This window comes from Pituophis catenifer, unplaced genomic scaffold (genome assembly GCF_029215685.1).
Source record: "Pituophis catenifer annectens isolate HBS135680 unplaced genomic scaffold, rPitCat1.0.hap2 SCAF_2, whole genome shotgun sequence".
NCBI lineage: Eukaryota > Metazoa > Chordata > Lepidosauria > Squamata > Colubridae > Pituophis > Pituophis catenifer.
In genome coordinates this window covers 293,971,253-293,996,992 of record NW_027256882.1, presented here as the reverse complement: position 1 = coordinate 293,996,992, position 25,740 = coordinate 293,971,253, and the positions used below count along the sequence as shown (strand labels likewise).

The window sequence follows — 25,740 nt, the reverse complement described above, 5'->3', positions numbered from 1 at the left end:
GGCTATAGTTTCTTTTTGTGTGAAGACCGAAGCAAAGAACGAGTTAAGCAGCTCTGCTTTCTCTCTGCTGCCTGAAACTTCCTTGCCATCTTCTCTCTTTAGTGGACTTTTAGTTTGGTTGCTGTGTCAAACCAGACAGTTGTAGAAGCACAAAGGAGAGACGCCAAAATTCCTCTGTAGATCAGCAGCTCCTTGGGCAGTCTGAGCTTGTTGACACAGGAAGAACATGTGATAAATAAATAAGATAGATAGATAGATAGATAGATAGATAGATAGATAGATAGATAGATAGGAGCACCAAGGACCCCTCCTTTCAACCTGGAGTTACAAAATTTCTCCTTTATTGACAGGATCTCCCTCCAGTTCAAGAACTCCCTCTTCACGAGAGAATGGACCACATGCTGAAGAAGTTGCCCTTCTTGCAGAAGAAGGACAGCAAGGAGACCCATCCACAAATCAGCAGTAATGACCCACGGCAGTGGAACAACCAAGAAGCCCACCCGTCCACTTCTTCGGCCACTCAAAGAACCACGCAGGTCTTACCCCTCCTTGTGAAGTCAGCTCCAGTGGACATCAGGAAGAAGATGCAGCCTCTAGCACTGGGGCTGCCCGATTTAGTGAGAAGGACAACTGCCAGGGCCCCTCTGAGGGCTCCTCAGGGGGAGATCAAGGCTGGCCTGAAGGAGCCCCCTCCCTTGCCAAGGAGGCCCGAGAGGGAAAGGGCTCCAGGAAGAAAACGCTCTCCAGATGCTGTCCTGCCTTCGTATCCAGGTATAGACGCTACAGGGCTGGGCTACCTATGGAACCAGCCTTGTCCTATCACATCAGCCCACCCCACACAATCAATCCATCCATCCATCAATCCATCAATCAATCAGAACAGAGCCAGAAGGGACCTTGGAGGTCTTCCAATCCAACCTCCTGCTCAAGCAGGAGATGCTATACAATCCCAGACAAATGGCTACCCAGTCTCTTCTTCAAAGGCTCCAGTGATGAAGCACCCACGATTTCTGGTGGGAAGCCATTCCATTGGTTGATTGTCCTCACTGTTTGGAAGTGTCTCCTTACTTCCAGGTTGCTTCTCTCCTTGAGTAGCTTCCACCCATTGTTTCTCTTCCTGCCTTCTGGTGCTCTGGAAAATAAGTTGACCCCCTCCTCTGTGTGGCAGCCCCTCAAACACTGGAAGACTGCTCTCATGTCACTAGTACACCCTTCCTTCCTTTTCCTAGACTACCCAAATCCAAACCCTGCAACCATCCTTCATTAGGCAGGGACGTTATGGCTCAGACTCCATCAGTCAAAGAGTTTTGACTGGTGGAGTCTAGGAAGAGGGTCTTCTCTACCGCTGCCACTGTATTAGGGAACATCTTGCCCTCAGAGGTGAGGAAAGGCCCCTCCCCCTTAGCCTTTTTCAAAGGCTAGATCTAAATTATAACATTACGACATCATGAAATTTCAAAGCAATAAAAAATTCCAATTCCATATATAAGATGGTTGTCTAAGGACATGAAGATCAGGGACTCGAGACGTATGACGCGTTTGACTCCTCCCTCAGGCTCAGCCTGGTGATCCACTATGCACACTTTTTCTCTCTCTGCTTTGAGAAGGCTTGTCCTGTCGAATTGCCCATCAATCTCTGTCTGTCTCTTCTTCTCAGAACTCTCGGACGAGTGCTTCAGAAACTTATGGGAGAGCAGGAAGCCATTGAAAGGCAGACCCGTCAAAGAAATCTTGGATCTGATGGACGAGAGAGAAATATTAGAGACCATCTTGGACCATCTTCGTCCTTTCCAGGTAAGCAGCTTGGTTTGTGTTGCGGTTGGCCCTGAGGTCCATCGTGGAGAGGTTGCAGAAGCCAGGGCTGCCTCGGTGGAGATCATTTATCCCAAAAGGAGACAAATGTAGTTCTGGAGAATTTGCTGAACTATGGGGTCCTTGCTGGAAGGATCATGGAACGACCATGGAATGATCGCCTCAACCATTTTGGACTCCACCTCAACATCAAGACAACTGGGTACTTAGGGACTGTCACCACCCCTGGAACGCTTCAAATCAATGGAGAAAACCTAAAGAAGGTGGACATTTTTTGGTATCTGGGATCCCACCTCCAATGTCAATGGTGACATCAATGGTGAGGTGCGAGCGAAGGAGAATGCAGCCTAGATATGAGATCTCACCAGTGTGTTACTGGACAGACGAATGGCCACCCATCTCAAATCTAAGATCTACAAGACAACCATCCTCCCTGTTGCACTGTCTGGCACTGAATGCTGGGCAGCAACAACAGGGACCGGAAGCTCTCTGCATGCCACGGAAATGCGAAATGGTCCTGAGTGTGAGAAACAGTCCATTTTTTTCAGTTGTAAACTATTCGCTATACCTTCGAACAGTCAGTAAATAAATGTTCTGACTAAGCTCCCCAAACACCACAAACCCTCTGAAGTGAACTCAAAGATTCCTTTATGAGGAGAGCCAGCAGCCCCGACAAAAAGTTTCTCTCTCACCGCAGGGTAACAAGTCCATCCGGCAGGGAGAAGAATAGTTGTCTGCCACATCTATTCATCCCCACCCCCTGCCTTTTATCCCCAGAGCTAGGAAGGGCTTCGTTAGCAGCGGTGTCTCTTCCGTCCCAAGGACCGGTCCATAGAATTCCCCGGCTCTCCTCTCCTCTGCCTTCTGTGCATCCACACGTCAGGCACTGGACCCAGCTGTTCCTCCTCTTCCTCATCAGTCACTTCCAGACCTGGGAACTGTTGACTCACCATCTGAGGGCTGACAGATGGCCCAGGCTCCTCCTCTGTCTCTCTCTATCTCTCTCTGCCAGCCCCATTCCCTCTTCCCCCTTGGAGCTCTCAGGTTGCCCTGATGCTGGCCCTGACTCCTACGCCTCCTCCTCCTCCTCCTCCTCTGATTCGGCTGCTGGAGGGCCACAACAATAAATGGTGATAAATCAAGTTCTCACAATTTGTGGCAGAGATTTTCCAACCGTTCATCTCAAAAGCTGCCTCAGCTCCAGCTGATACAATCCGGATGATCCTTGTTAGATGCTTCGTGTCTGTCCCAGCTAGAAAAGTCGAATTAATTATAATATGCATCCGGACGCAGAAGGGAAACCAACCCTCCCCTTGGAAACACACAGAAAGCTGTTCCTTCCTCTGCTCCTTCACTTTCTCACAACTTCTTTTTTGTTGTTCTTGTTGTGGTTGGCAAAGCAGATTCCTTCAGACCACAAACTGCCCAGGAGGAAAACAAGCCCATTGCCGCCCATCGACCAGGAGCAAAGCACATCCCAGGTCTTGTCTAAAGACAAGGTAAATATGCGGAGGTTTTACACTTTTAGGGCCGCAGTTGTCTTAGATGCAACGTCAGAAGAGGATGACTTGCCGTGGCCAACTCACCGTGGATGCCCACGAGCCACAGCAGACTCGCTGAGGGTTAATTCAACAATTCCGTTCTCTCCAATAATGTTAAAAATCATTTTAATGTTTGTCGTTTGTGTTTCATTTTGTCCTTCCTTTGGCATCCTTTCTTTGACGCTTCTGCTCCACCGTTTCTTTGATATTAGACAGACAAATGAATAATAGAATTATAGACTTGGAAGGGGGCCTTGGAGGTCTTCTAGTCCAACCCCCTACTCAAGGAGGAAACCCTTTACCATTTCAGGCAAATGGTTGTCCAATCTCTTCTTAAAAGCCTCCAGTGATGCAGCAGCCACAACTTCTGGAGGCAAACTGTTCCACTGGTTAATTGTTCTCACTGTTTGGAAGTTTCTCCTTGGTTCTAGATTGGTTCTCTCCTTGACAAGTTTCCACCCATTGTTTCTTGTCTTGCCTTCGGGTGCTTTGGAGAATAGGCTGACCCCCACTCTTTGTGGCAGCCCCTGAGATATTGGAAGCCTGCTATTAGTGTAACTCTTGTTCCCTGGTGAGTTGGCCAAGACAAGAGGCCCATGGCAAGTTGTCCCAATCCACCACGGAGAGCTACTGCATTTAAAAAGATGAAGCTGCACGATCTCCACAGAAACCATAAAGCATATCAGGACCCCCAAACAGAGAATCAGCAAGGGCACCCATAGGGATGGGGGAGGGGTTAAAGTAGCTTTTTAAGAAGAAGAAGAAAGTCAAAATGGCAATTATTGATTTATTAGATTTATATGCTGCCCATCTCCCCGATCATGTCACCCGGGACCACTTTCCTTGTGCTTGGCTACAGGGAGTCCATTTTTGATCATAATTTGTCCTATATTTCCTTTTCCTGGCCGATTGGTGGAGCTCCCTAAGACTCACGGACTCTTCTTCCCACCTTCAGATTAACCTATACAAATATTATGGTGTTAAACTGCGAAACTCAAGACAGAAGGACCTGGTGATGGAACAGCTCAAAAGCCTTCTAAATTTTTCGTTCCAGGAAGAAACAGACCGAGAGGTGAGTGGGAGTGGGATGCCTGTGGGGGCTGAGACCTCCTTCTTTGTGGGGTCCTTGGTGCTCTCTGAGCTTGGATGTTTTCTTGCAGACATTTCATTACCCAGCTAGGTAATTTCATCAGTGCTAGAAGGGCCTGGGGTTTGCAGAGAGGAGGAGGAGGAGGAACAGGAGGTGGAGAAGGGGAGGAGAAAGCGGAAGAGAAAGAGAAAGAAAATGTGCAAATGTCCTAATTTACAACATCGCTTTGCCTAGGGAATCTCGGAAACCATTCGAATGGTTGCCTTTTGCCACCTGCCTGAGATTCTGGAGGTCCTGAAAGAGGCTGGACATTTCAGGCAGCCCAAGGCACCTTTTGCGCTGGAAGCCACCAGTGAGGTAAGACCAGGGATGGGGTTGCAAGGTCTGAAGAGAAGTTCAGAAGGAGCCTGGGGGATTCTGGGAAGGAAAGTCCAACGTGCTTGGAAAGACTTATGCACCAGGCTGTCTGGTCTCCTCAGATTGGTCACTTTCCATCCATTGCTTCTTCTCTTGTCTTCTGGTGCTCTGGGAAATAGCTTGACCCCCTCGTCTTTGTACTGACAGGAGTCACAGACTCTCTCCGAGAGACGGATTCGGACCACACTAATCCTCTGCTACGGCCAGGCAGTCCTGGGAGCGCAAGTAGAAGACATGGTGCCTCTCATGGACAACATTATTTCAGAAATACTCGACCAGTATTCCACCAGGAACAAGGTCGGCTGGTTTCCACCCTATATTTCTCTTAATGCTGAGTTTAATTACGAGAACAATTATAATCCGGAGTCCTTAGCTTGATTGCTTTCTTAAAGGCAATTCATGACCCAACTAGCATGTTGTGGGAGAGGAGGAGGAGGAGGAGGATCCATGGTCATGCTGCATTTATTATACTCAAGGCAGCACATGTGCATTATACGCTTTCTTCCTTTCCACACAACAACAACTCTGTGATGTTGTGTGAGGCAACTCACTCAGCCAGCCCTCATCAATGTTCAATCAAATCAGTTAGTTGCTTCAGGGATCCTCTACTCCTCAAGTCATTTTTATATATCCAATATATATATATATTTATATCTCACCCAGACAACACATCATTCACCATATCTCTTTTCCTGCACAAACTGATGGTTTCTGGATGTTCCCCGGCTTCATGGCAGCCATTTTTGAATGCCGCTACTCCTAGTCTTCAGATGAGAGGTTTTTCCGAGTCAGGGAGGGGAGATGCAGCTCCCCTCAACCTGCAAGGTGGTCCCCCTTTGCTTCACCACCCCTACAGGGTGGCTATGGCTTCGAATGAAGCCCCCGACAGAGAGAGCTAGGAACGGGGCTGTGGAGCTCACTTCCGAAGGTGCCGGAATTTCAACCGGAGGCCCTTCCTTTGGTTTTTCTGACCCCACCCTATTCCCACGTGTGTTTCCCAGGACGAAGGGCTGAAGACAGCGTTCATGAGGTCCATCATCATGATCACCAAAGCTGTTGCCTACAGCAGGAGGCAAGACATCCATTTGCCCCATAAACAGGAATTGGTCATAAACATCATTGTAAGTGGGGAGAGGGAAGGGAGGCAGGTGCTCCTGGGCTTATTTATTTTTGAAAGTGAATTTGAATCGAATTGAATACCAATCAATTGAGCCCAAAATATTTTTGTTGCTAAGTGGGACATTTGTTAAGTGAATTCTGCCCATTGTACGACCTGTCTTGCCACTGTTGTTAGCTGAATCATTTTCCTTAAATTATTTGCATGATAGTTAAGTGAATCTGGCTTCCCAATTTTATATAGGTCGTAAAGAGCAGTTATCCATCCCTGACTTAAATCGTGGTCACAGGACACTGGTTGCCAAGTGACCAAAATATGGTCCCTGAGGAAGGGACGCCTCTTGGAACTTTGTATCTGGGTCATAAGTAGTCCTGGAGAGATCCCTCAAAACTTTAAATGGTGGCTAAGCGACCGGTAGTAAGTTAGGGACTTCCTGTGTCAACCAGAAAAAGCATAGGGCTGGGAAGAGGGGCAGCTGGATGGTGGCCATATCTCAGGAGCTTTCTTAGATGTGTTTCTTTCTCCTTTCAGGAAGTCATTGAAGATCAGCCCGTGAGACCCTTGTCCGTCGTAAATCTCCATCAAGCAATCGTCACCATCACCTGCATAAGGTACCTACCTGCTCCGCCCTCATCTTCCCACCAGCTCGGTAGGAACTTGGAGTTGGACCCAGTGATGCGATTTCAATGCCAAGTCCCCATGCTCTAGAGCAGGAGTGTCAAACTCAATTTCATTGAGGGCCGCATCAGAGCTGTGGTTGACCTCGGGGATGGATGGGCAGGGGTCGCCAAATGAGTGGGTGTGGCCAATGTGGTGGGTGTGGCCAGCTTGATGTCACTCCCCAAACTGCTGGCATGTTTCCTCTTCGCATTGGGTAGACCGGTCAGAAGCCACGCTGGCCCGATCTTTCCTCTTTGCACTGGGTAGACCAGGATGGCCCCCACGGACCAGATCCGACCACATCGCAGGCCGCATCCATCCCAGGGCCTTGAGTTTGATGCCCCTGCTGTAGAGCATACATTGAGTTAGCAGGTCAGCCCCAGAATTTGGAAGGGTGAAGAATTTGCACGCTGCCAATCTGGGCAGTTGAGAAATATGGGAAACTAGGTGAGCATGCTTCTTTAGATGTGAGGGGTCCTTGGTTTTCTCTTAGCGTGGTGGTTTTCTTGCAAACATTTCATGACCCAACAAGGTAACATCATCAGGGCTAGAAGGAAGTGGGGTTTGCTCTCACTTTAAATTCAAATCCATGGCTTGTCTTCTCAGGATTGGTGGGAGTGTTTCTCGTGGTCTGGTCTAGTAGATTAGAGAGAAGAGAGATGAGAGATGAAAGAGAGAGAGAGAGAGAAAGAGAAAGAGAAAGAGAAAGAGAAAGAGAAAGAGAAAGAGAAAGAGAAAGAGAAAGAGAAAGAGAAAGAGAAAGAGAAAGAAAAAGAGATTATATCACAATATAAAAAAGATGTTGAGACTCTAGAAAGAGTTTAGAGAAGAGCAACCAAGATAATTAGGGGATTGGAGGCCCAAACAGACAATGGACGGTTGCAGGAACTGGGCCTGGCTAGTCTAGTGAAGAGAAGGACCAGGGAAGGCATGGTAGCAGAGTTCTGATATTTGAAGGGCTCTCACAGTGAGGAGGGGCTCAACCTCCTCTCCAGAGTACCTGAGAGCAAGATAAGAAGCGATGTATGGAAGCTTATCAAAGAGAGATCCAGGAGAAATTTCCCGACACTGAGAACAATCAATCGGTGGAACGATTTGCCTCCAGAAGTTGGGGGTGCTCCATCACTCGAGGTTTTCAAGAAAAGAGTTGGCAACCATATGACTGGGATGGTTGAAGGACCATCAAGCAAGGGTTGGAGTAGAAGACCTCCGAGGTCCCTTTTAGCCCAATGAGTCTATGATCTTCTCAACCTCCTCCTCTTTTCTTGCCTTTCATCAGCCGTATGAAACCCGCCTTGAACTCCGAGATGAGATCAAAAGTGGTGAGCAAAAGCATCCAGAAGGTGTTTTCCTTGCCGGCTTTCAAGATGACCACCCTGAAAGCGAACAGCCCAGGGCAATCAACTCAAACTCAGGTGAGCAGTCCAGATGAGTAAAGCCCTCTGAGATCCACCTGGAAACAAGGATCTGGTAAACATGATTCAAGATCTCCTCAAAAACTCTAGATCCATCCTTCAATCCTAATGGCACCTTGGCCTGTCCCTTCATCTTTGGTCCTGAAAGTATGCGTCCACTTCTCATTATACGTTACTGGAACATAGGACTATCTATTATTAAGTCCTAAGCATCTCCATATGGTTTTCCTCGCCATTTTTTCTCTCTTCCTCCACTTCTCTTTTGTGTTCTGGTTGAAGTGTCTTCTCAAGACCAATTCCCATCTCCCGCCTTTGCCCCCGAACAAAAGAAGGGCCACAGTGGGGCAGAACAACCATGTTCTGCATTCACTAGCTGTGATTCCTAGGTAGTCTCAGAATTCAGACGCTTAACAACTGGTTCAGATTTACAACAGTCGCACCAGTCAAGGGGGAAGCCCGATTCACTTAAGAACCATGTGGCTAACTTAACAACAACAGTCAGTGGCAAGAAAGGTCATAAAACGAGGGAAAAATTCACTTCACTAATGTCTCGCTTAGCAATGGAAATTAGGGTGCAATTGTGGTCGTAGGTTCAGGACTGCCTGTATTTGAATATCCCAAAACTGTTAAGGAAGACATTCAACCTTTTAGTCGGTCTGTTCTGAACGATAACAGGAAGGAAGTCCTTTTGTTCCTCGTGTTCAGCCGAGAAAGAATTTCCTCCAACTCTGGAAGAAAAATCAGCCCTGCAAGGTGGGCCACTCCATTTAATGCAGGTGTGTGGACTTCAACTCCCAGAAGTCCATGGCTGGCTCAGGACTGTTGGGAGTTGCAGTCCACCAGTCGTACTAAAAGGGCCATAAGTTCCCCACCCCTGGATTTCTTCCTCTTTTAGGCGCTGTTCTTCCTTTACACCACTTCTTCCTTCGGACATTCTTGTTCTTCTTTTAGGACTTTTATCACCAGACGGCAAACGCCTGCAACACCATGCTCACCGGCTTGCTGTCCGAGGCTCCCAATCTGGATTCCCTGCAGGAGATCTTGACGGTAAAGAGTGATTCTTTCTTGGGGTTGGTCGCACGGTCAGCCAGATGGTTAGGCTGGATTTGGCAATTCTGTCACGGATTCTGGACGGAAGGCTGGAGCCGGTCAGGATCGAACTGCTGAAGTGCTGGCAGTAGGCAGAATTATCCTGCAATACTGCATTCTAACCACTGTGCCACCACAACTATAAATGAACTGTTGTAAGACTAGCTGTATTCCAGAAATCTTCAACTCCTACTCTAGTTTTGAGCCGAGAATAGACTTAAATTGATCACCGTCTCAAATTTGTTTAGTTCCTTAAATTTTCTCCCCAGTCCTGGCAAATTCTGCGGCTCTTCCAAGTGTGAATCACAAATTCTTCCTTTCCTCCTCCTCCTTTGTTTTTCCTGGCAGCACACGAATCCCTGGATTGAAACTCCCAAGAGTCACGAGAGAGAGAGGGCCATCAAGAGCACCAGGCACCTCCTGAAGTTCGTTTCTGAAAACGTCAATTTCGACGTAAGTCACCGTTTGGGATGAGAGTGAGAAGTGAGAAATAAAGGGAAAAAAAGAAGAAAGTCCTTTTGGAAAAAGCATCTTTGGGATGTGACCAGGAGGATATAAGGAGTCCCGCTTGAGCAAGGGGTTGGAGGAGAAAACCTCCACAGTCCCTTCCAGCAACTGAGGTTCTGGGATTCTCAGGTTCTATGATTCTGTGATTCTAAAATTCTATAATTCTAAGGTTCTATGATTCAAAATTCTATGATTCAAAGATTTGAAGATTTGAAGACTCAAAGGTTATGATTCTAAGATTCTGTGATGCTATGATTCTATGACTCTATGATTTGAAGACTCAAAGATTTGAAGATTCAAATATTCTATTATTCAAAGATTCTATGATTCTATGATTATGATTCTATGATTCAAAGATTTGATGATTCAAAGATTCATTGATTCAAAGATTCTGTGATTATGATTTGAAAATTCTAGGATTCTAAGATTCAAATATTCAATAATTCTATGATTCTAAAATTCTAAGATTCTCTGTCTCTAAGATTCTGTGATTCTAGGATTCTAAAATGGACGATTCTAGGATTCTATGGTGCTATGGTTCATATTCTCCGATTTCAGCTGGCTGAAACCTTCATGAGCCCCCCGTTCTCATCTCTCCCCTCCTTCCTGCTTCCTTTCATTAGACCACAGCTGACTTTTCTTTGCTGGGACAGCTGGTGGCTTTGCTGGGCCTGCACATTAACGACACCAGCGAAGAAGTTGGCCAGATGTCCGCAGAGGCCGCCTACCACCTCCACCACCTCATCATGAGCAAACTGGGTGAGAAAGTTGGACTCCAAGGGCTGCCAGGAGCCCCAGGGATGCGCCCTGCCCAGGAGAGCACTGGGTGTCACAGCCTGCTGGTCATTGGGCTGGGCAGAGATGCCTGGAATTGGCAGCTGATATTGGCACCTCTCAGGGCCAGGGGTCATTTGAAGGCTGAGTTTCTCACGTGAAGTGTTTCAGCTAGGGAGAGAAGGAGGGAGGGAGAGGAAGAGAGAGGGAGGGAGCGAGGGAGCGAGGGAGGGAGGGAAGAGGAGGAGGAGGAGGAGGAGGAGGAGGAGGAGGAGGAGGAGGACTGGAGTCCTTGGTGCTCTCTGAGCTTTGTTGTTTTCTTGTGAACATTTCATGACCCAACTAGCTAACGTCATCAGTACTAGAAGGGAAAGAGCTTTTCACTGAGAGTTTTGCCCTCTCAGGGCTGATGGTCATCATCACTGATGATCTTCCCTAGTTGGGCAATGAAATGTCTGCAAGAAACCACCGAGCCCAGAGAGCACCAGGGACCCCTCAGGTCAGCCCTGAGCTGCAGATCTTCTCTTCTGTTGGAACGACTAAAGCGGCCATCAGACGAAGGATCTTCAGAAGCTCCGAATGCCAAAATCTGACCTTCTCTTCTTTTCCTCCCTCCACAGCCAAAGAAATGGACAAGAAGGCCAAGAACAAGAAGGGGAACATCGTCAATTGGCTGAGGGAAGACTTCTTCCTTTCGGGCCCAACCATATTTTATAATAACGTCTCCAAAATGGCTAAGGTACGTTTTAGTTTAGTTTACCTGATGGGTGACACGGAATAAGGCCTGCCTCTCTACGTGGGGTGCTGTCCCCAAATCTGGGTCAAAGTCTCTGGCTTGTCGAGAGAAGGAGGGAGTCAAAACCCTGATGCATCTCTTCATGGTCTCCTTTTCTTCTCTCCGATAGGCCTTTGGCGAGCATCTGAACCCGTCACAAATAAACGACCTGATCTTAAAAGCCCTGGAGGCTCTGACAGACCCAGACAAGAACATTTCACACTCTGCAGGACTCCTGCTCAATTCGTTCTTGGAGGAATGCGGGATGGAGATGGAGGAGGTAAGAAAATGGCAGGGTTTGGAGCAAAAGGGATAGAGGAGATTTTGGAGAAAAGAAAGATGAGAATGGGTGAGACCTTGTTGGCTTGGTGACAACACTTTGGCTGGATTGAAGAAGGCTAGGGCTGGATGGGAGACCACCAGGTGATCTTAGGGCTGTTGAGAAAGTTTGCCAAACCTTGCAGAAGAAGGTAAGGGCAAAACAAATAGCCCTATTGTTTTCATGAGAAATAACAGTTGGAGAGCCAGTTTGGCAGTGGTTAAGGCACCAGGCTAGAAGGCAGGAGAAGGTCAAGTCCTGTCTTAGCCATGAAAGCCACACGGGTGACTTTGGGCCAGTCTCTCTCTCTCTCTCTCTCTCTCTCTCTCTCTCTCTCTCTCTCTCTCTCTCTCTCTCTCTCAGCCCAACTCACCTCACAGGGGGGTGATTGTGGGGGAAAGAGGAGGGAGAAGGTACAAGCTGGATATCTTCTCCGCTTCAAATTATCCGTGAAAGTAATAAAGATGGGGTTAAATCAATCAATTAATCAATCAATCAATCAAAAAGTTGCCTTCAGGCATCCTATCTGGACTTGACCGGGGATAATGGAGGTGGTAGTCCAAGAGACCAGAAAAAGCACAGAAGTGGGGAATTAGCGGCTACCCAACATTTGAACTATGGACCGCAGGGTTCCTTGCTAGTGGCTGGGGTGGTCCTGAGTTCGAGATCAGTCTTTTTGGATGTTCCTCATCTGTTCCTGGATCCATTCCAGTTGACATTAAAAAACAAAGGCCAAGCAGGGTTTGGACGACCTCTTGAGGCTCTTAAGCATCCTCAGGGTCATGGGAAATTCAGGGGCTTAGCAAACGTGTTCCATACTATGACAGTTGCAGACGGTCTCATCCCTCGGATCTCTCTTTTGCCATAGCTGCCCATGATCCTCAAGGAGATCTATATGCGTCTTCCGAAGATCTCAGATGCTGCCACCAAAGAACAAACTCTCAAGGCAGTGTGTCACCTGGCGTCCAAACGGGTGAACAGAGTCGTGGATATTCTCCTCGAGTGCTCCGTGGCCTGCGATGGGTAAGAAGAACCTCAAGGAGATGTGCCTCCTGCTTTCTTTTATGCCACAGAGATTCTCAACCATTTGCGATGGGGCGAATACCTATAGCTCGGGTGGAGGATGAGGGTGGAGGTTGGTTCTCTGAGCGTCTGGGTGGGTTTCCGAACGTTTCGTTACCAGGCCAGGTAACATCTTCAGTGGAGTTTAGGGAACACCAGTGTTGATGTTCTTCTGCTTGTAAGGGCTTTGTGTGGTCAGTAGGTCTTATGATGGAGAAGTCACGTCAGGTGAGGGTCATGTCAGGTGAGGGTCTGGTCATTGGTCAGTTGTGGATCACGTCAGGTGAGGGTCTTGTGATGGGGAGGACACATCAGATGAGGGTCGCATGAGGTGAGGGTCTTCTGATGGGCCAGGTGTGGGTCACAGATGAAGGACTTGGGGTGGGTCTTGGGGTGCTGATTGAGGGGGGAGGTTGTGGTGGGTTGGTTGAGGGCCAGTGCAGTCGCTGGTTGGCTGTGCAGTCGATCTGAATTCTGAGGGCTTCCTAGGCTGGTTGTCTCCACCATCCAGGTCATGGTTGTCCCAAAGGTGCTTTTCCAAAAGGCAGCTGGACCTCCTTGGTTTTTCAACTTTCTTGGTCGCCACACTGTAGAAACAATGCAGAGACTCGGAAAGAGTGCAGAGAAGAGCAACGAAGATGATTAGTGAACCGGAGCCTAAAACCTATGAAGAAGAGTTGCAGGAATTGGGTCTCTCTAGTTCAATGAAAGGAAGGATTGAGGGGGGACAGGATAGCAGCGTTCTGACATCTGAGGGGCTGCCACAAAGAGGAGGGGGTCAACCTATTTTCCAAACCACCTGAGGGCAGGACAAGAAGCAAAGGATGGACACGAATCAAAGGCAGAAGCAACCTACTATATGCAGAACTTTCTTAACAGTGCAAACAATTAACCATTGTTAAGAGCCTTGGTAGTACAGGGGTTTAAGGCACCCTGTTATTAAGCTTATTAAGACCAGCTGCCTGCAATTACTGCAGGGTTCGAATCTCGCCAAGGCTCAAGGTTGACTCAGCCTTCCATCCTTTCTAAGGTAGGTGAAATGAGGACCCAGTTTGTGGGGGCAATAAGCTGTATAAATATACAAAAGGATGAAGGCTATTGCTGAGCACATTGTAAGCCGCCCTGAGTCTTCGGAGAAGGGCGGCTTATAAATCGAATTAAAAAAAAAAAAAAAAACCCAGTGGAACAACTTGCCTCCAGAAGTTGTGGGTGCACCATCACTGGAGGTTTCCAAGAAGAGATTGGGCAGCCATTTGTTTGAAATGGGATAAGATTTCCTGCCTGAGAAGCAGTTTGGAGTACAAGACCTCCAAGGCAGGGGTGACAGTCAGCTGTGCTGCGCGATGGGTGGAACTTTTTTTTACTTTTTTAAAGCATTTTTTTACTACATATTCGCCCAATCTGTAGTAAAAAAAATGCTTTAAAAAGTAAAAAAAAAGTTCCAAGATCAGCTGTGTGACAATCAGCTGTGCTGGGCAATGTCAGAACCTTTTTTTAATTTCTAATTTCAGCATTTTTTTACTACCAGTCAGCTGTGAGAAAATCAGCTGTGCCTGATTGTCTGTGAGGTTCCTGTTTGTTGCAGGGGCCATTTTGTGTAAAGTCCAGCTGCTTCTGCATTGTGTGTGAGTCAGTTGTGTAGCTTTTGTGTTACTTTTGTGTAAAGTGTGATAGTTTGCTTTTGAGCTCTCAGTGACTCAGTGAGGTTCCTGTTTGTTGCAGGGTCCATTTTGTGTAAAGTCCAGCTGCTTTTACATTGTGTGTGAATCGCTTGTGCAGCCACACCCACCCGGTCACATAACCACCAAGCCACGCCCACCCGGTCACATAACCACCAAGCCACAGCTGCCTGGTCACATAACCACCAAGAAACGCCCAGAGAACCAGTTGAGAAAATTTTTGAATTTCACCACTGCTCCAAGGTCCCTTCTAACTGGGTCATTCTGTGAAAAGCACCTTTGGGTTAATTCTGCAGACACACTGCTCCTAGAAACGTCCCCTCCCTTGACCAGTTCTGGGTTCCCTGGCACTTCCGGTGGCACAGAGGCCCTCCTTTGAATGGCTACTAGACAAACGGTTGCAAGTCGAGAACTACCTGTAGATATTTTTTTTTCCTTGCATTAAAGCACTTCATTTGGCCATCGGTTCTCTAATCCTTTCTTCCGTTGTGGGAGTTAATCTCTCTGGACTGGCTGTCTCTTTGAAAATGGGGAAAGAATCTGATTTTTCCCCCAATCTATTTTTCCACCTGCACAGAAGTGCCAAGGAGTTATGGAGGGCACTGGCTGCAGACCCCTATGCTAACATGAAGATCATGAAGCCCCTCCTCAAAAGGCTTCAGAACGAAGACCCCAGCACCGAAGCTTTTGGGAGGAGAAATAGCAAATCCATCATGCCCATTGCGGTAAGCCCTCAACCGGCGGCTCTCCTTTCCTTAGATCTACAGGTGGGCCACGCCTGAGGGAAGGGGGAAGGGGCTGAGCAGAAGAGTCACCCTCGGGGGTCTCCTCATCAGGAGCAGGCATGCCCTGGTTGGAGGGAGGCAGAGGGCAAACTGGTGGGGGCTGAAATTAGAGCAAAATTTGACGTAAGCCCCCCCCAAAATGCCCCATTGAAAGTAGAGGCATCTGTGGGCTTCCTTGCCCGAACAGCTATGATATCCACCCATCCACCCATCCATCCACCCATCCATCCATCCATCCATCTCTATCATCTATCCACCCACCCATCCATCCATCCATTCATCCAACCATTCATCCATCCACCCATTCACCCATCCACCCATCCATCCATCCATCCATCCTTCCATCCATCCATCCTTCCATCCATCCAGCTCTATCATCTATCCACCCATCCATCAATCAATCCATCCATCAGTTCAACTATTCATTAATCCATTCATTCCTGTATCCATTCATTGATTTATTCGTTTATTCATACATTCCTTCATTTATTCATTCCTTTACTCATCCAATCATTCATAATTCAATTGATTCCTTTATTCATTTCTTACGTTATTTCTTACAGAAATAACTAAAAAAGAGTTTGATTTAAGAAAATACATGATAGGAACCAACAAAGGCGAACACCCAACGTAGTACTTTGTGTCATATCTTATTTTAAATATTTTTAATCTGTATTCTTATTATGTGTTATGTTGTTTTATTACATTGTTGTAAACTGCCCAGTGTCAGATTGCTCAGATGGCCGGTGGAGAAATTTAATTAATGAAGACCAATAGAAGAGAATATTTGTAGTCCAGGTGTGAACTGTGGGGTCCTTGGTGCCCTCTGAGCTTGGTGATTTTCTTGCAGGCGTCTCATGACCCAACTAGGTAACATCATCAAGGCTAGAATGGAGTGGAGCTTGGGGAGTGGAGGGGGAGAAGAGGAAGAGGGAGGAGGAGGACTGTGAGGTCCTTGGTGCTCTATGAGCTTCGCTGTTTCCTTGCAGACATTTCATTACCCAACCAAGTAATATCAGCAGCAGGAGGAGGAGGAGGAGGAGGAGGAGGAGGAGGAGGAGGAGGAGGAGGAGGAGGAGGAGGAGGAGGAGGAGAACTGTGGGGTCCTTGGTGCTTACTGAGCTTGGTGGTTTTCTTGCAGATGTTTCACGACCCAACCAGGCTAACCCTACCTCTAAGCCGAACTCTTGGAGCACTGATGATGTTACCTAGTAGGGTCATGAAACATCTGCAATGAAAAAACACACGCTCAGACAGCACCAAGGACCCCTCCAATCACCTAATAGGTGGAGAGTCAAGAGCCCACTTAGGAATGAAGACAAACAGAGAAACGTGAGGTTACCGATCTCTTTGTCCCCAGTTCTGTCTCACTTGTGCTACTCGTTTTGTCTTACCCTTTTGCTCTGTATCTACACCCCACTGGCCTCCCAAAGTCTGGAGTGGGGGTAGAATGGGAGTTTCAGAAGTCCCACTTCTAGCAAAATTTTGTTCCGTGTCTCAGACATGGACATTCCTGGTTCAGGTTTCATGGACATGAGGATTTTTTTCTTTCTCTGGGCACAATGAAAATGTATCTGCCGAACAAAACTCCACACTGGCGACAAGAAGGGCATCCAGCCAGTAAACCCTCAGCTCCATTCAGTTGCCCAGACTCCACCCCGCAGGGGATTATGGGGTCATTAGAAGAAGAAGAAGAAGAAGAAGAAGAAGAAGAAGAAGAAGAAGAAGAAGAAGAAGAAGAAGAAGAAGAAGAAGAAGAAGAAGAAGAAGAAGATGATGAATCTAAGTAACCTGATGAGCCCGAGCTGACTCTCCTCTCCTCCTGTTTCTAGGCCACCAATGCGCTCGCCTTCCTCCTCTCGCTTCCTGAGGCAGCCACCATTGTCCAGAATAAGTTCTCCAGCCTGCTCCTGGCGCTCGTGACGCAGATCTATTTCCTGCTGGGAGCAGGCAAGAGCGGGTCAGAGGAGACCAACCACCTGGGGTAAGGAATCTCCTAGCCCCAATCTGGATCCTTTCTCCATTTCTGCAAAGCTCAGGAGATGCCTACAGGTTTCCCCCAGGTCGACTTACGACCACAACTGGGCCCCAAATTTCTGTTGCTGAGTGAAACAGTCGTTAAGTGAACTTTGTCCCATGTTGCAACCTTTCTTGCCAGAGTGGTTAAGTGAATCATTGCACTGGTCAAGTCCCATGGTCATTAAGTGAATCTGGCTTCCCCGTTGACTTTGCTTGTCAGGAGGTCCCAAAAGGGGATCGCGTGACTCTGTGACACTGCGACCGTCATAAATATGGGTCAGTTGCCGAGAGTCTGACTTCTGATCACATGACCATAGGGATACTGTAACGATCGTAAGTGCAGGGGGATCAGCGGAATGATTGGCACCAACTCTTCTTCCTTTGTTTCATTTAGCAACGCAGTCGAAGCCGTCAAACACCTCATCTTGTGCACCGGCTATCAGGAGGAGTTCAAGGACTTAGACATGGTTCGATGTTGGGAGATGCTGATGAGTCCTGATAGTGTGTTTGAAGGCATTTTCCACCTGGTCCGGTAAGAAATTAAAAGTCAAAAGAGCTTGGCTACGAGGGGCAGTGGGTGAGAGAGGGAGGGGAGGCAGAGGGAGAGGGAGAGGGGAGAGGGAGAGAGATAGGGGAAGGGGAGAGAGAGGGAAGGGGAGAGAGAGGGGAGAGGGGGAGAGGGAGAGAAAGAGGGAGAGGGACACAGAAGGCTAAAGTGAGAGAGAGGAAAGATTAGAGGGGAGGAGAGGGAGGGAAGGGGATAGTGAGAAAGAGAGAGGGAGGGTGAAAGAGAAAGGGAGGGGAGAGAAGAGAGGGGAGAGAGAGGGAAGGGGAGAGAGAGGGGAGAGGGAGAGGGGAGAGGGAGAGAAAGAGGGAGAGGGACACAGAAGGCAAAAGTGAGAGAGAGGAAAGATTAGAGGGGAGGAGAGGGAGGGGAGGGGGAGAGGGAGAAAGAGAGAGGGAGGGTGAAAGAGAGAGGGAGGGGAGAGAGGAGAGGGGAGAGGGAGAGAGGGGGAGTCAGAGAAGGAGAGAGAGAAAGAAAGGGAGAGGAAGGGGAGAGGGAGAGAGGGAGAGGGAGAAATTCTCTAAATGGAATAATTCATTGAGTAATCCATTTATCGATCATTCAGATCATGATTTCTCTAGCTTGGAGATTTTCTTCTCCCTCACCAGCAGATCTTGTCTGATCTCTCCATATTTATTCTCTTAGGAACTTGTTCAACTACTCCAAACATGAGCTGAAGGTCATGTTCCGACAGGCCAACATCCACCTGCGCCACCCTGATTTACGACATAAAACCATTGGGATGGTTTTCTTTTCGGAGGTGAGGAGACCTTGAGGTGCAACCCCAACCTTCTGGAGCTCCAGGAAAGCTGCCCAGGGTTATTTTTTGTATTCTTGCAACTATCCTTTACATGACCTATCAGACGGTCACAAAAGGGATGACGTAAGCTCGAAACACTGCGACCGTCATAAATATTTATTTATTTATTTATTTATTTATTTATTTATTATTGCGATTTATATGCCGCCATTCTCCCGAGGGACTCAGGGCGGCTTACAAAAACCATATCTACTACAAATCATAATAAATTAAAATCAAGAACCCAATTAAAGCAATTTAAAATTATAACAATGTACACCCATAACGGATCAGTTAAGTTGACGAAAGAGCCACGTCTTCAACTCAAATATGGACCGGCAAGTACCCAAATTTTGATCACGTGACCATGATGATGCTACCATCGTCATAATTCTGAAAAATGGACGTATCCCTTTTGTCAGTGCCGTTGTGACTTTCAGCGGTCACTAACCGAGGACTGTGTTTATTTTCTTTTTCTCTCCCCGTAATGGCTGCAAGTGGCATCTTTAGTAGAGGCTCTCAGGGAAGTTCCCTTCCTTTGCTTGGCTAATGCTCCGTATCTCCACTCTTCTTCCTCAGCTGCTGTACCATCCGGAAATTTCCCAATTCTTTATCATCCAAGACATCCTCCAGGTGCTGATGGAATGGATGAGCCAGCCATATCCGCTGATACAGATCTTCAGTGTTAGAGGACTGGGGAACCTCATCCAACACCCGTTTGAGGTAAGAGACGGGGGGCAGGAAGGGAGTGGCTTCCAAGGTAGTAGCAGGTGTGACCTCACTCTCTGGGAAGTCTACAAGGCTGGGAAGGATAGAAGAAGGAGAAGAAGAAGGCAACCAGCAGAAATAGGATAGCTAGAGTGATGTCTCTTCTACAAAGATGGCTGCACCCCTGGAAGATCTGAAGGAGCAAGTAGAGGCCAGATCCTCTTGGAGGACACCTGAAAGCAGAACAAGAAGCAACGGATGGAAACTAATGAAGGAGAGAAGCAACCTAGAACTTAGGATAAATTTCCTGACACCGAGAACAATTAACCAGTGAAAGGACTTGACTCCAGAAGTTATGGGTGCTCCATCACTGGAGCTTTTCAAGAAGAGACCAGACAGCCATTTGTCCAGCAGAGTCTAGGGTCTCTAGGGGTTGGACCAGAAGACCTCCAAGTTCCTTTTCAACCCCCTTCTTCTCTGCTCTGTGGGCTTCTCTTGTGTTTGTCATGATCGCTGCGAGACTCAGAGAACTCCAGTGACCGTGTTTAATTGCTCGTTTCTTTCCCTGCTTCCTCCAGAAGAACATCTTGGAGCCACTCTTGATGCCAGTGCTAAACTGCGCTTGTCACGAAAAGAAGACCGTGGCGAAGGAAGCTATAAGGACCCTGCGTTTCCTCCTCAGACACCTCGAGATAGAAACCCATGCATGGAAGGCAGTCAACCTCATTCCGCTCCTTCCAAAATATTTTCATGATGTAAGTCAACCAAATCATGACAAATTGGTTTTTTCCCCTCTCTCTCCCTCCCCCTCCCTATCTCTCTCTCCCCCTCCTTCCTCCCTTCCTCCCTCCCTCTCTCTTTCTCTCTCTTCCTCCCTCCTTCCCTCCCTCCCTCCCACCCTCCCTTTTCCCCCCCTCTCTCTCTTTCCCTCTCCCTCCCTGCCTTCTTCCCTCCTTTCCTCCCTCCCTCCCACCCCCCTTTTCCCTCTCTCTCTCCCTCTCTTTCTCCCCCTCCTCCCCTCTCTCCTCCCTCTCTCTCTCTTTCTCTCTCTCTCCTTCTCCCTCCATCCCTCTCCCCCTCTCTGTTCTCTCTCTCTCTTTCTCTCTCTCTCTCTCTCTCCCTCCCTCCTTCCCTCCCTCCCTCCCTCCCTTTCCATCTCCCTCTCCCTCTCTCTCCCTCTCTCTCTTTCTCCCATAAGGATGGCCTGGGTACCATCTGCAGAATCCTAATTTTACCGAAAATGCTTAGAAAGTTCAGCAACTGTGTTGTGCTGATCTGAAACAGGGGAAAGCGTGCAGATGATCCTGGAGCCCTTCTAGAGAGCTGGAGAAGTGCCAGAGGAGGTGGAAGAGAAGGAAGGTTGCCCCTCTCTTCAGCTTCACCAAACCAGGTGTCTGCCTAGAAAATCTACAACACCCACACAGCCTATCTAGCAAAATGCCCTAGATTGGTCATCTAGATTGGTGTTGCTTGATCTCAGACACTTTAAGATGTGTGGGCTTCAACTCTGCTGGCCTGAGAACTCCAGAAGGAGCTGCTAAGATTGAACAAACTCTGGTCTAGATCAGGATTTCTCAACCTTGGCACCTTTAAGAGGGGAGGACTTCAACTCCCAGAACTCTCCAGCCAGCATACTGGAGTTGGGGTCCCCATCTTTGGGGCAACCATGACCTGGATGATTGATCATCTCCATGGACATTGAACTGGGAATAGGTGTGCTCTGAACTTGTGTGTTCTCCTTCAAGAAGCTTCTGCATGGCTATTCTGCTATTGGAGGGACTAACCTGTCTCTCTTCCTTCATAGGACGACATCGAACTGAGGAATACCTCCATCGCCATTTTCGGCATGCTCCTGAAAGGACTGAAGGAGATACGGAACAGTAATATGGCTGAAAACATCCTGAACAGCTTTGTTCCCCTACTCATACAGCTGTCAAATGATCGGACGAAAGAGGTGAGTTGAAGGGCTGCGTAACCTGAGCTCCTGCTCTGATCATGCTACCTCCACATAGACCACTCTGTACCCCCATCTTCACTCAGAGCAACGTGGTTGTACCACGTGGACACTCTGGAGAATGCAAAGAGATTCTAGACAATCCTGAAGTTGTGGGGTCCTTGGTGCTCCCTGAACTTGGTTGTTTCCTTGAAGACCTTTCAGGACCCAAGTAGGTGACAGCATCTCCCCCTTTCCTCCCTCGGCCAGGTCTCCAGGAAGACCCTCGACTCCTGCGTGTCCTTTATGAACTGGGGGGGCTTTCCCAGCAACTTGTTTGACTATGAAATGTATACCAGCCTCCATAGCATGTACTCCAACATCTGCTACGTGGTTGTAAGTAGGAGCCAAGCTGGCCAGTTTTCTTCCAGATTAGAATATGCTAACCATTTATTTCTTTATTTTGCCCTGCCTTTCTTATTTTTATAAATAGTTCAAGACGGTGGGCATCCCTAATACTTCTTCTTTTCTTCACAACAGCCCTGTGAGGTGGGTTGCCCTGAGACAGAGGGACTGCACCAAAGTCACCCAGCTGGCCATCCTGACTAAGGAGGAACTAGAACTCCCAAAGTCACCCAGCTGGCTTTCATGCCTAAGGCAGGACCAAAACTCACCATTCCCTGCTCATTGGCCCAAAGTCACCCAGTCTTCTTGCTTGCCCAAGGGGGGACTAGAACTCACCGTCTCCTGGTAATTAGCCAAAATCACCCATCCAGCTTTCATGGCAAAGGCGGGACTAGAACTCTCAAAGTCACCCAGCTCACTATCATGATGAAGGCGGGACTAGAACTCACCGGCTCCTGGTTTGTTGCCTGATGCCTTAACCACTAGACTCAACTGACTAGAGGGATTCTTCTTGGGTTTTTGCTCTCTCGGGAACAGCAGAGGTTCCCTGCAACCATGAGGACTAGAAACCTTGCTGGTTTGTGGGTTTGAGGATTAGAAATGGCAGTTTGTGGGAAAAGGAAATTAGGACGTAGAGGGGGGCAAAATATAAATGCATTTATAAGTTCAGAAGCCATTTCCTTAGCATTTTTCTTTCCCTTTTCTTTTTCTATTTTCTGTTTTTCACTATCTGCTATTTTTCTTTATTTTCCTTTATGCTTTTAATTTGGATAAAGCTGTCTCTAATAACATAAATATCAATTAGTATAGTAAAGTATAGCGTAGTATAAAGATGTCATAGTAAGTTGTTGAGGACACGAGGACTAGAAACCTAACCAAGAAAGCGGCCCCTTGGTAAAAAATAAAGAAAGAAAAAAAAGGAAGCTCTCTAGTTGAGTGGCTTGTTTGTTGCCTTGTGTTCCCCAGATGAATAAATGCAAGCAAAACCTTCCTGCAATGTTGGATCAGATGCTGGGATTCCTGAGGAGCCGGAACTCTTCCCATCGCGAGGCAGCTGCCCTCTTAATTGGTAACCACCAATGCCAACTCTGGAAGGAGGGCAGGAAAACCCAAGACAGGCGGGCGGCCTTATCACCAAAACAATCTATGCAGAATTAAGCCATGTCGCTTAATCAGACTGGAAGCTGCTCTTATACCGGGTGGCTTCTCCGGAACTGCTACGATCGCGCAACAGTTTTTCAGGCAGTTCCTGCCCTCTTTCTTAAGGGTATCGCTGCCGTTGTTAAGTTAGTCACATGGTTGTTAAGTGAATCCGGCTTCCTCCCGGATTTTGCTCCTCCGAAGATCGCAAAAAGTGATCTTTGACCCCCAAGACACTCTAACCGTCATAAATACGAGTCGGTTTGCCAAGAATCTGGATTTTGATCTGGGGGATGTGGCAACGCTTGTAAGTGTGAGAATCAGTCGTAAGTCACTTTTTTCAGTGCCATTGTAACTTGGAATGGTCACTCAATGAACTGTTATAAGTCGAGGACTACCTGGCCTGTATCCCTCTCTCCTGTATAGGTAACCCCACAGCAGTGGTTTTTTTCTCTGGAAATATTTCCAGCTGGCCTCCCATTCTAGTTTTAACTGGATTTAAGGCTGCTTAGGTTGTTTTCCAAGATGATGGTTGTTTGCACAGTCCTAGAACATAAAACAAATACAGTTGGAAGGGACCCTAGAGGTCTTCTAGTCCAACCCCCTGCTAAAGCAGGAGCCCCTCTACCATTTCAGACCAGTGGCTGTCCAATCTCTTCTTTAATCTCTTCTTTAAAGCCTCCAGTGAGGCCTGGAGACAAAAACATACGAAGAACGGCTACCCCTAATCCTTCTTATTATTAGACAGACCCAATCCCTGGAACCATCCCGTAAGGTCCCAAAGCGACTCTTCCAAGTGGAAACCAATGAATTGCGTGTTTTTTTCTTGAATCAGTTGATTTAGCCGTCTCTGTTAACCCCACCAACGTTTTCTTTTTATGTGCCTAGGCTGCTGCGCGCAATACATGCAACCGGATGTGGTGACTTCTAAACAAATCGAAGAAGTTTTCCTCGGTGAGTTTCAAAGTTCCCTCACTTGAAACAAGGAGTTTTTCTCCAGGAGCTCTTTTGCTGATCAGGGTTGGTTCTCACGGTTGATCCCGGAAATCATTTGTTTTCTGGATTCGCTTCAGGTCTCCGGGATCTGCAAGGCGATCGTGAAGCCTCGGTGGCTCAGGCTGCAGCTGACTCAATGGAAGAAATCTTTCGGCAGTGTGGCCATCTGATCGAGCCGGGTCTTATTAGTAGTCAACTCCTCTCCAAGGCCATCAGGAGGATCTCCGAGACCAAGCAATCATAGTTTAATAGTTTCATAGTTTTCTTTATTATCATGGCACCTCATACAATTAAAGTGCCATCTTCACTGTATATTATACTTTTTAAAATCCCCATAAAAATAAAACAAAAACACACCTCCTTCACACTGTATGCAATTGAATTGAAAACCCCTGATATTGCATTAATATTGCACTCTACAGTAGAATTGTATTGTTGGAAGAAATATCCTCCTGGGTTCAGCTCCAAGTGGGGAAAAAGACACTGGAGACATGGAGACTGCTTGGAAAGATGGTTTAATGGTGGACAGGATCACATGGCTTTAGTTCCCGAACAGAAAAGGGCAGAGAAGCTGAGTGTGCCTTGGTTTTTTATGCCCTCTCTGGCTTTGAAGTTCCTGGGGCCCAGGAAGAATATCCTGATTGGTCATAGCTTCGCCCTTTAGGTTGTCTGTGTGCCAAGTTTGGCTGAAACTTGGTGGGTGGTGCAATAAAGGGCAATTAAATGGCTCTGCCTGAAGGAGGTGGATCTTTGTTATGTAGAATAGACTGGCTCAGGCCTTAATGGCCCATTAATAAAGGTGGGGGGCTGAGTTTCTGGTTCTCTGAGTTTCTCTTTTAGGGAAAATATTCTGCCTTTTTAGTATATCCTAAAATATTTTCTTTTCCTAGGAGAGGAGTGAGTGCTAACTTCCTACAGTCTAGTTACTGCTCTTGTTATAGGAAAAATGACGGACCAGGCCAAGCTCTTCAATGCAGGAAAGAGTTTATTGCGCAAGGTTCAAACAGTCCAAAGACAAGAAAAGGGTCTGAACGCCGATGGCTTCTTCTGGCCAAGTATTTATACAGTTTAAAGGCAAAAGTATTACAGAGAGTGATGCATTTCACACGTAGAAACTGCCCTTTCATCTATCTCTAGGAAAGGAAATAACAATCTTCTTCTCACAGATTCAGGTTCTCTGCTCTGGAGCTCAAGACATAACAAAAGGAGATAAGAGGCTTGGAGATGCCTCAAGGGCAATAAGGAAGCAGCACCCCTTATCCAGGGATATGCATGACATTTGGGATGCAATAAACATTAAACAACAGGATGTATCTGTTTAGGGTCAGTTTGCCCTTTTACAATTCTGTGCCTACGTCAAATACCGTTTGTCATCTCAGCACCTTGGCACGGAAGAGGCACTTCTGTCTTGACCAAAGATTTGGATTTCTAATATTTGAGTTTTATCCCAATACCGAATCTTAGCCTGGCTCATACCCCCCTTTGTGACTCATCTGTTTATCCAGAAGAGTCACACCTCCAGGTCCTCTTCCTGCTGGAGCCCTTTGTAATCCCACATAGCCATCACCTGAGCAGTTGTCTTACGTTCCACCAGCAAGAATAGACTTTTAGGAATAGTTTTAACAAACAGAGGTAAAATACATGGGAGAAAAATACACCCTGCAGCTATTAATCCCACCAGGCCAAAAATGCCCTGCAGGCCAGGTAACTTTGGCCACCATCCTGAAAACATGTCCTGTAAATTAAGACCTTTCCATGTCTGGACTGGCACATGAGCTATTTTAACCATTTTGTCTGTTATCTCCTTAATAACCTTTCCTCTTTCATCAACTTCTATGCAGCAGTTAGTCAAATTAAACTTTCCACATACCCCTCCTTCCTTGGCCAACAAATAGTCTAAGTCTAATCTATTCTGCATAATATATGTCCTTGATTTGACACTCTCCCTAGCTAATTGAGTAAGACCTTTTACAGTTTTGTTGGTGATGATTTCAACCACAGCTTGCAGACGAATTAAACGGTTCAGAATGTATATAGGGGTCCGATAGCCATACATGCCATCTTCTGCCCATGTAGCTGGTCCATAAACCTCAATAATTCGCTCTGCAGGCCACTCCTCACTTCCTCAACTAT

General features: G+C 47.2%; 1 protein-coding gene across 1 annotated transcript; it reads left to right on the top strand.

Annotated features, from left to right (window-relative positions):
* The first annotated feature begins 356 nt into the window (after nt 1-356).
* Nucleotides 357-23,851, top strand: LOC139310424 (maestro heat-like repeat family member 5). Its single transcript, XM_070934579.1, has 26 exons — nt 357-771; nt 1,658-1,794; nt 3,216-3,311; nt 4,309-4,425; nt 4,678-4,800; nt 5,008-5,157; nt 5,862-5,981; nt 6,509-6,588; nt 7,917-8,052; nt 9,004-9,099; nt 9,490-9,594; nt 10,272-10,407; nt 11,043-11,161; nt 11,328-11,477; nt 12,385-12,539; nt 14,835-14,982; nt 16,875-17,026; nt 17,456-17,593; nt 18,272-18,386; nt 19,005-19,148; nt 19,712-19,888; nt 20,938-21,087; nt 21,337-21,462; nt 22,438-22,540; nt 23,500-23,565; nt 23,685-23,851. The coding sequence occupies exons 1-26, from the start codon at nt 390-392 to the stop codon at nt 23,849-23,851; spliced, it is 3,588 nt and encodes a 1,195-aa protein (XP_070790680.1). The 5' UTR covers nt 357-389.
* Nucleotides 23,852-25,740: the final 1,889 nt, after the last annotated feature.

What these genes read in the sequence shown, in the direction of transcription:
- LOC139310424 (XM_070934579.1), top strand. Translation starts at nt 390, where the DNA reads ATGGACCACATGCTGAAGAAGTTGCCCTTCTTGCAGAAGAAGGACAGC. An exon ending in TGTCCTGCCTTCGTATCCAG is followed by an intron (nt 772 to 1,657) that starts GTATAGACGCTA and finishes TCTTCTTCTCAG; the next exon opens with AACTCTCGGACGAGTGCTTC. An exon ending in CGCTGGAAGCCACCAGTGAG is followed by an intron (nt 4,801 to 5,007) that starts GTAAGACCAGGG and finishes TTGTACTGACAG; the next exon opens with GAGTCACAGACTCTCTCCGA.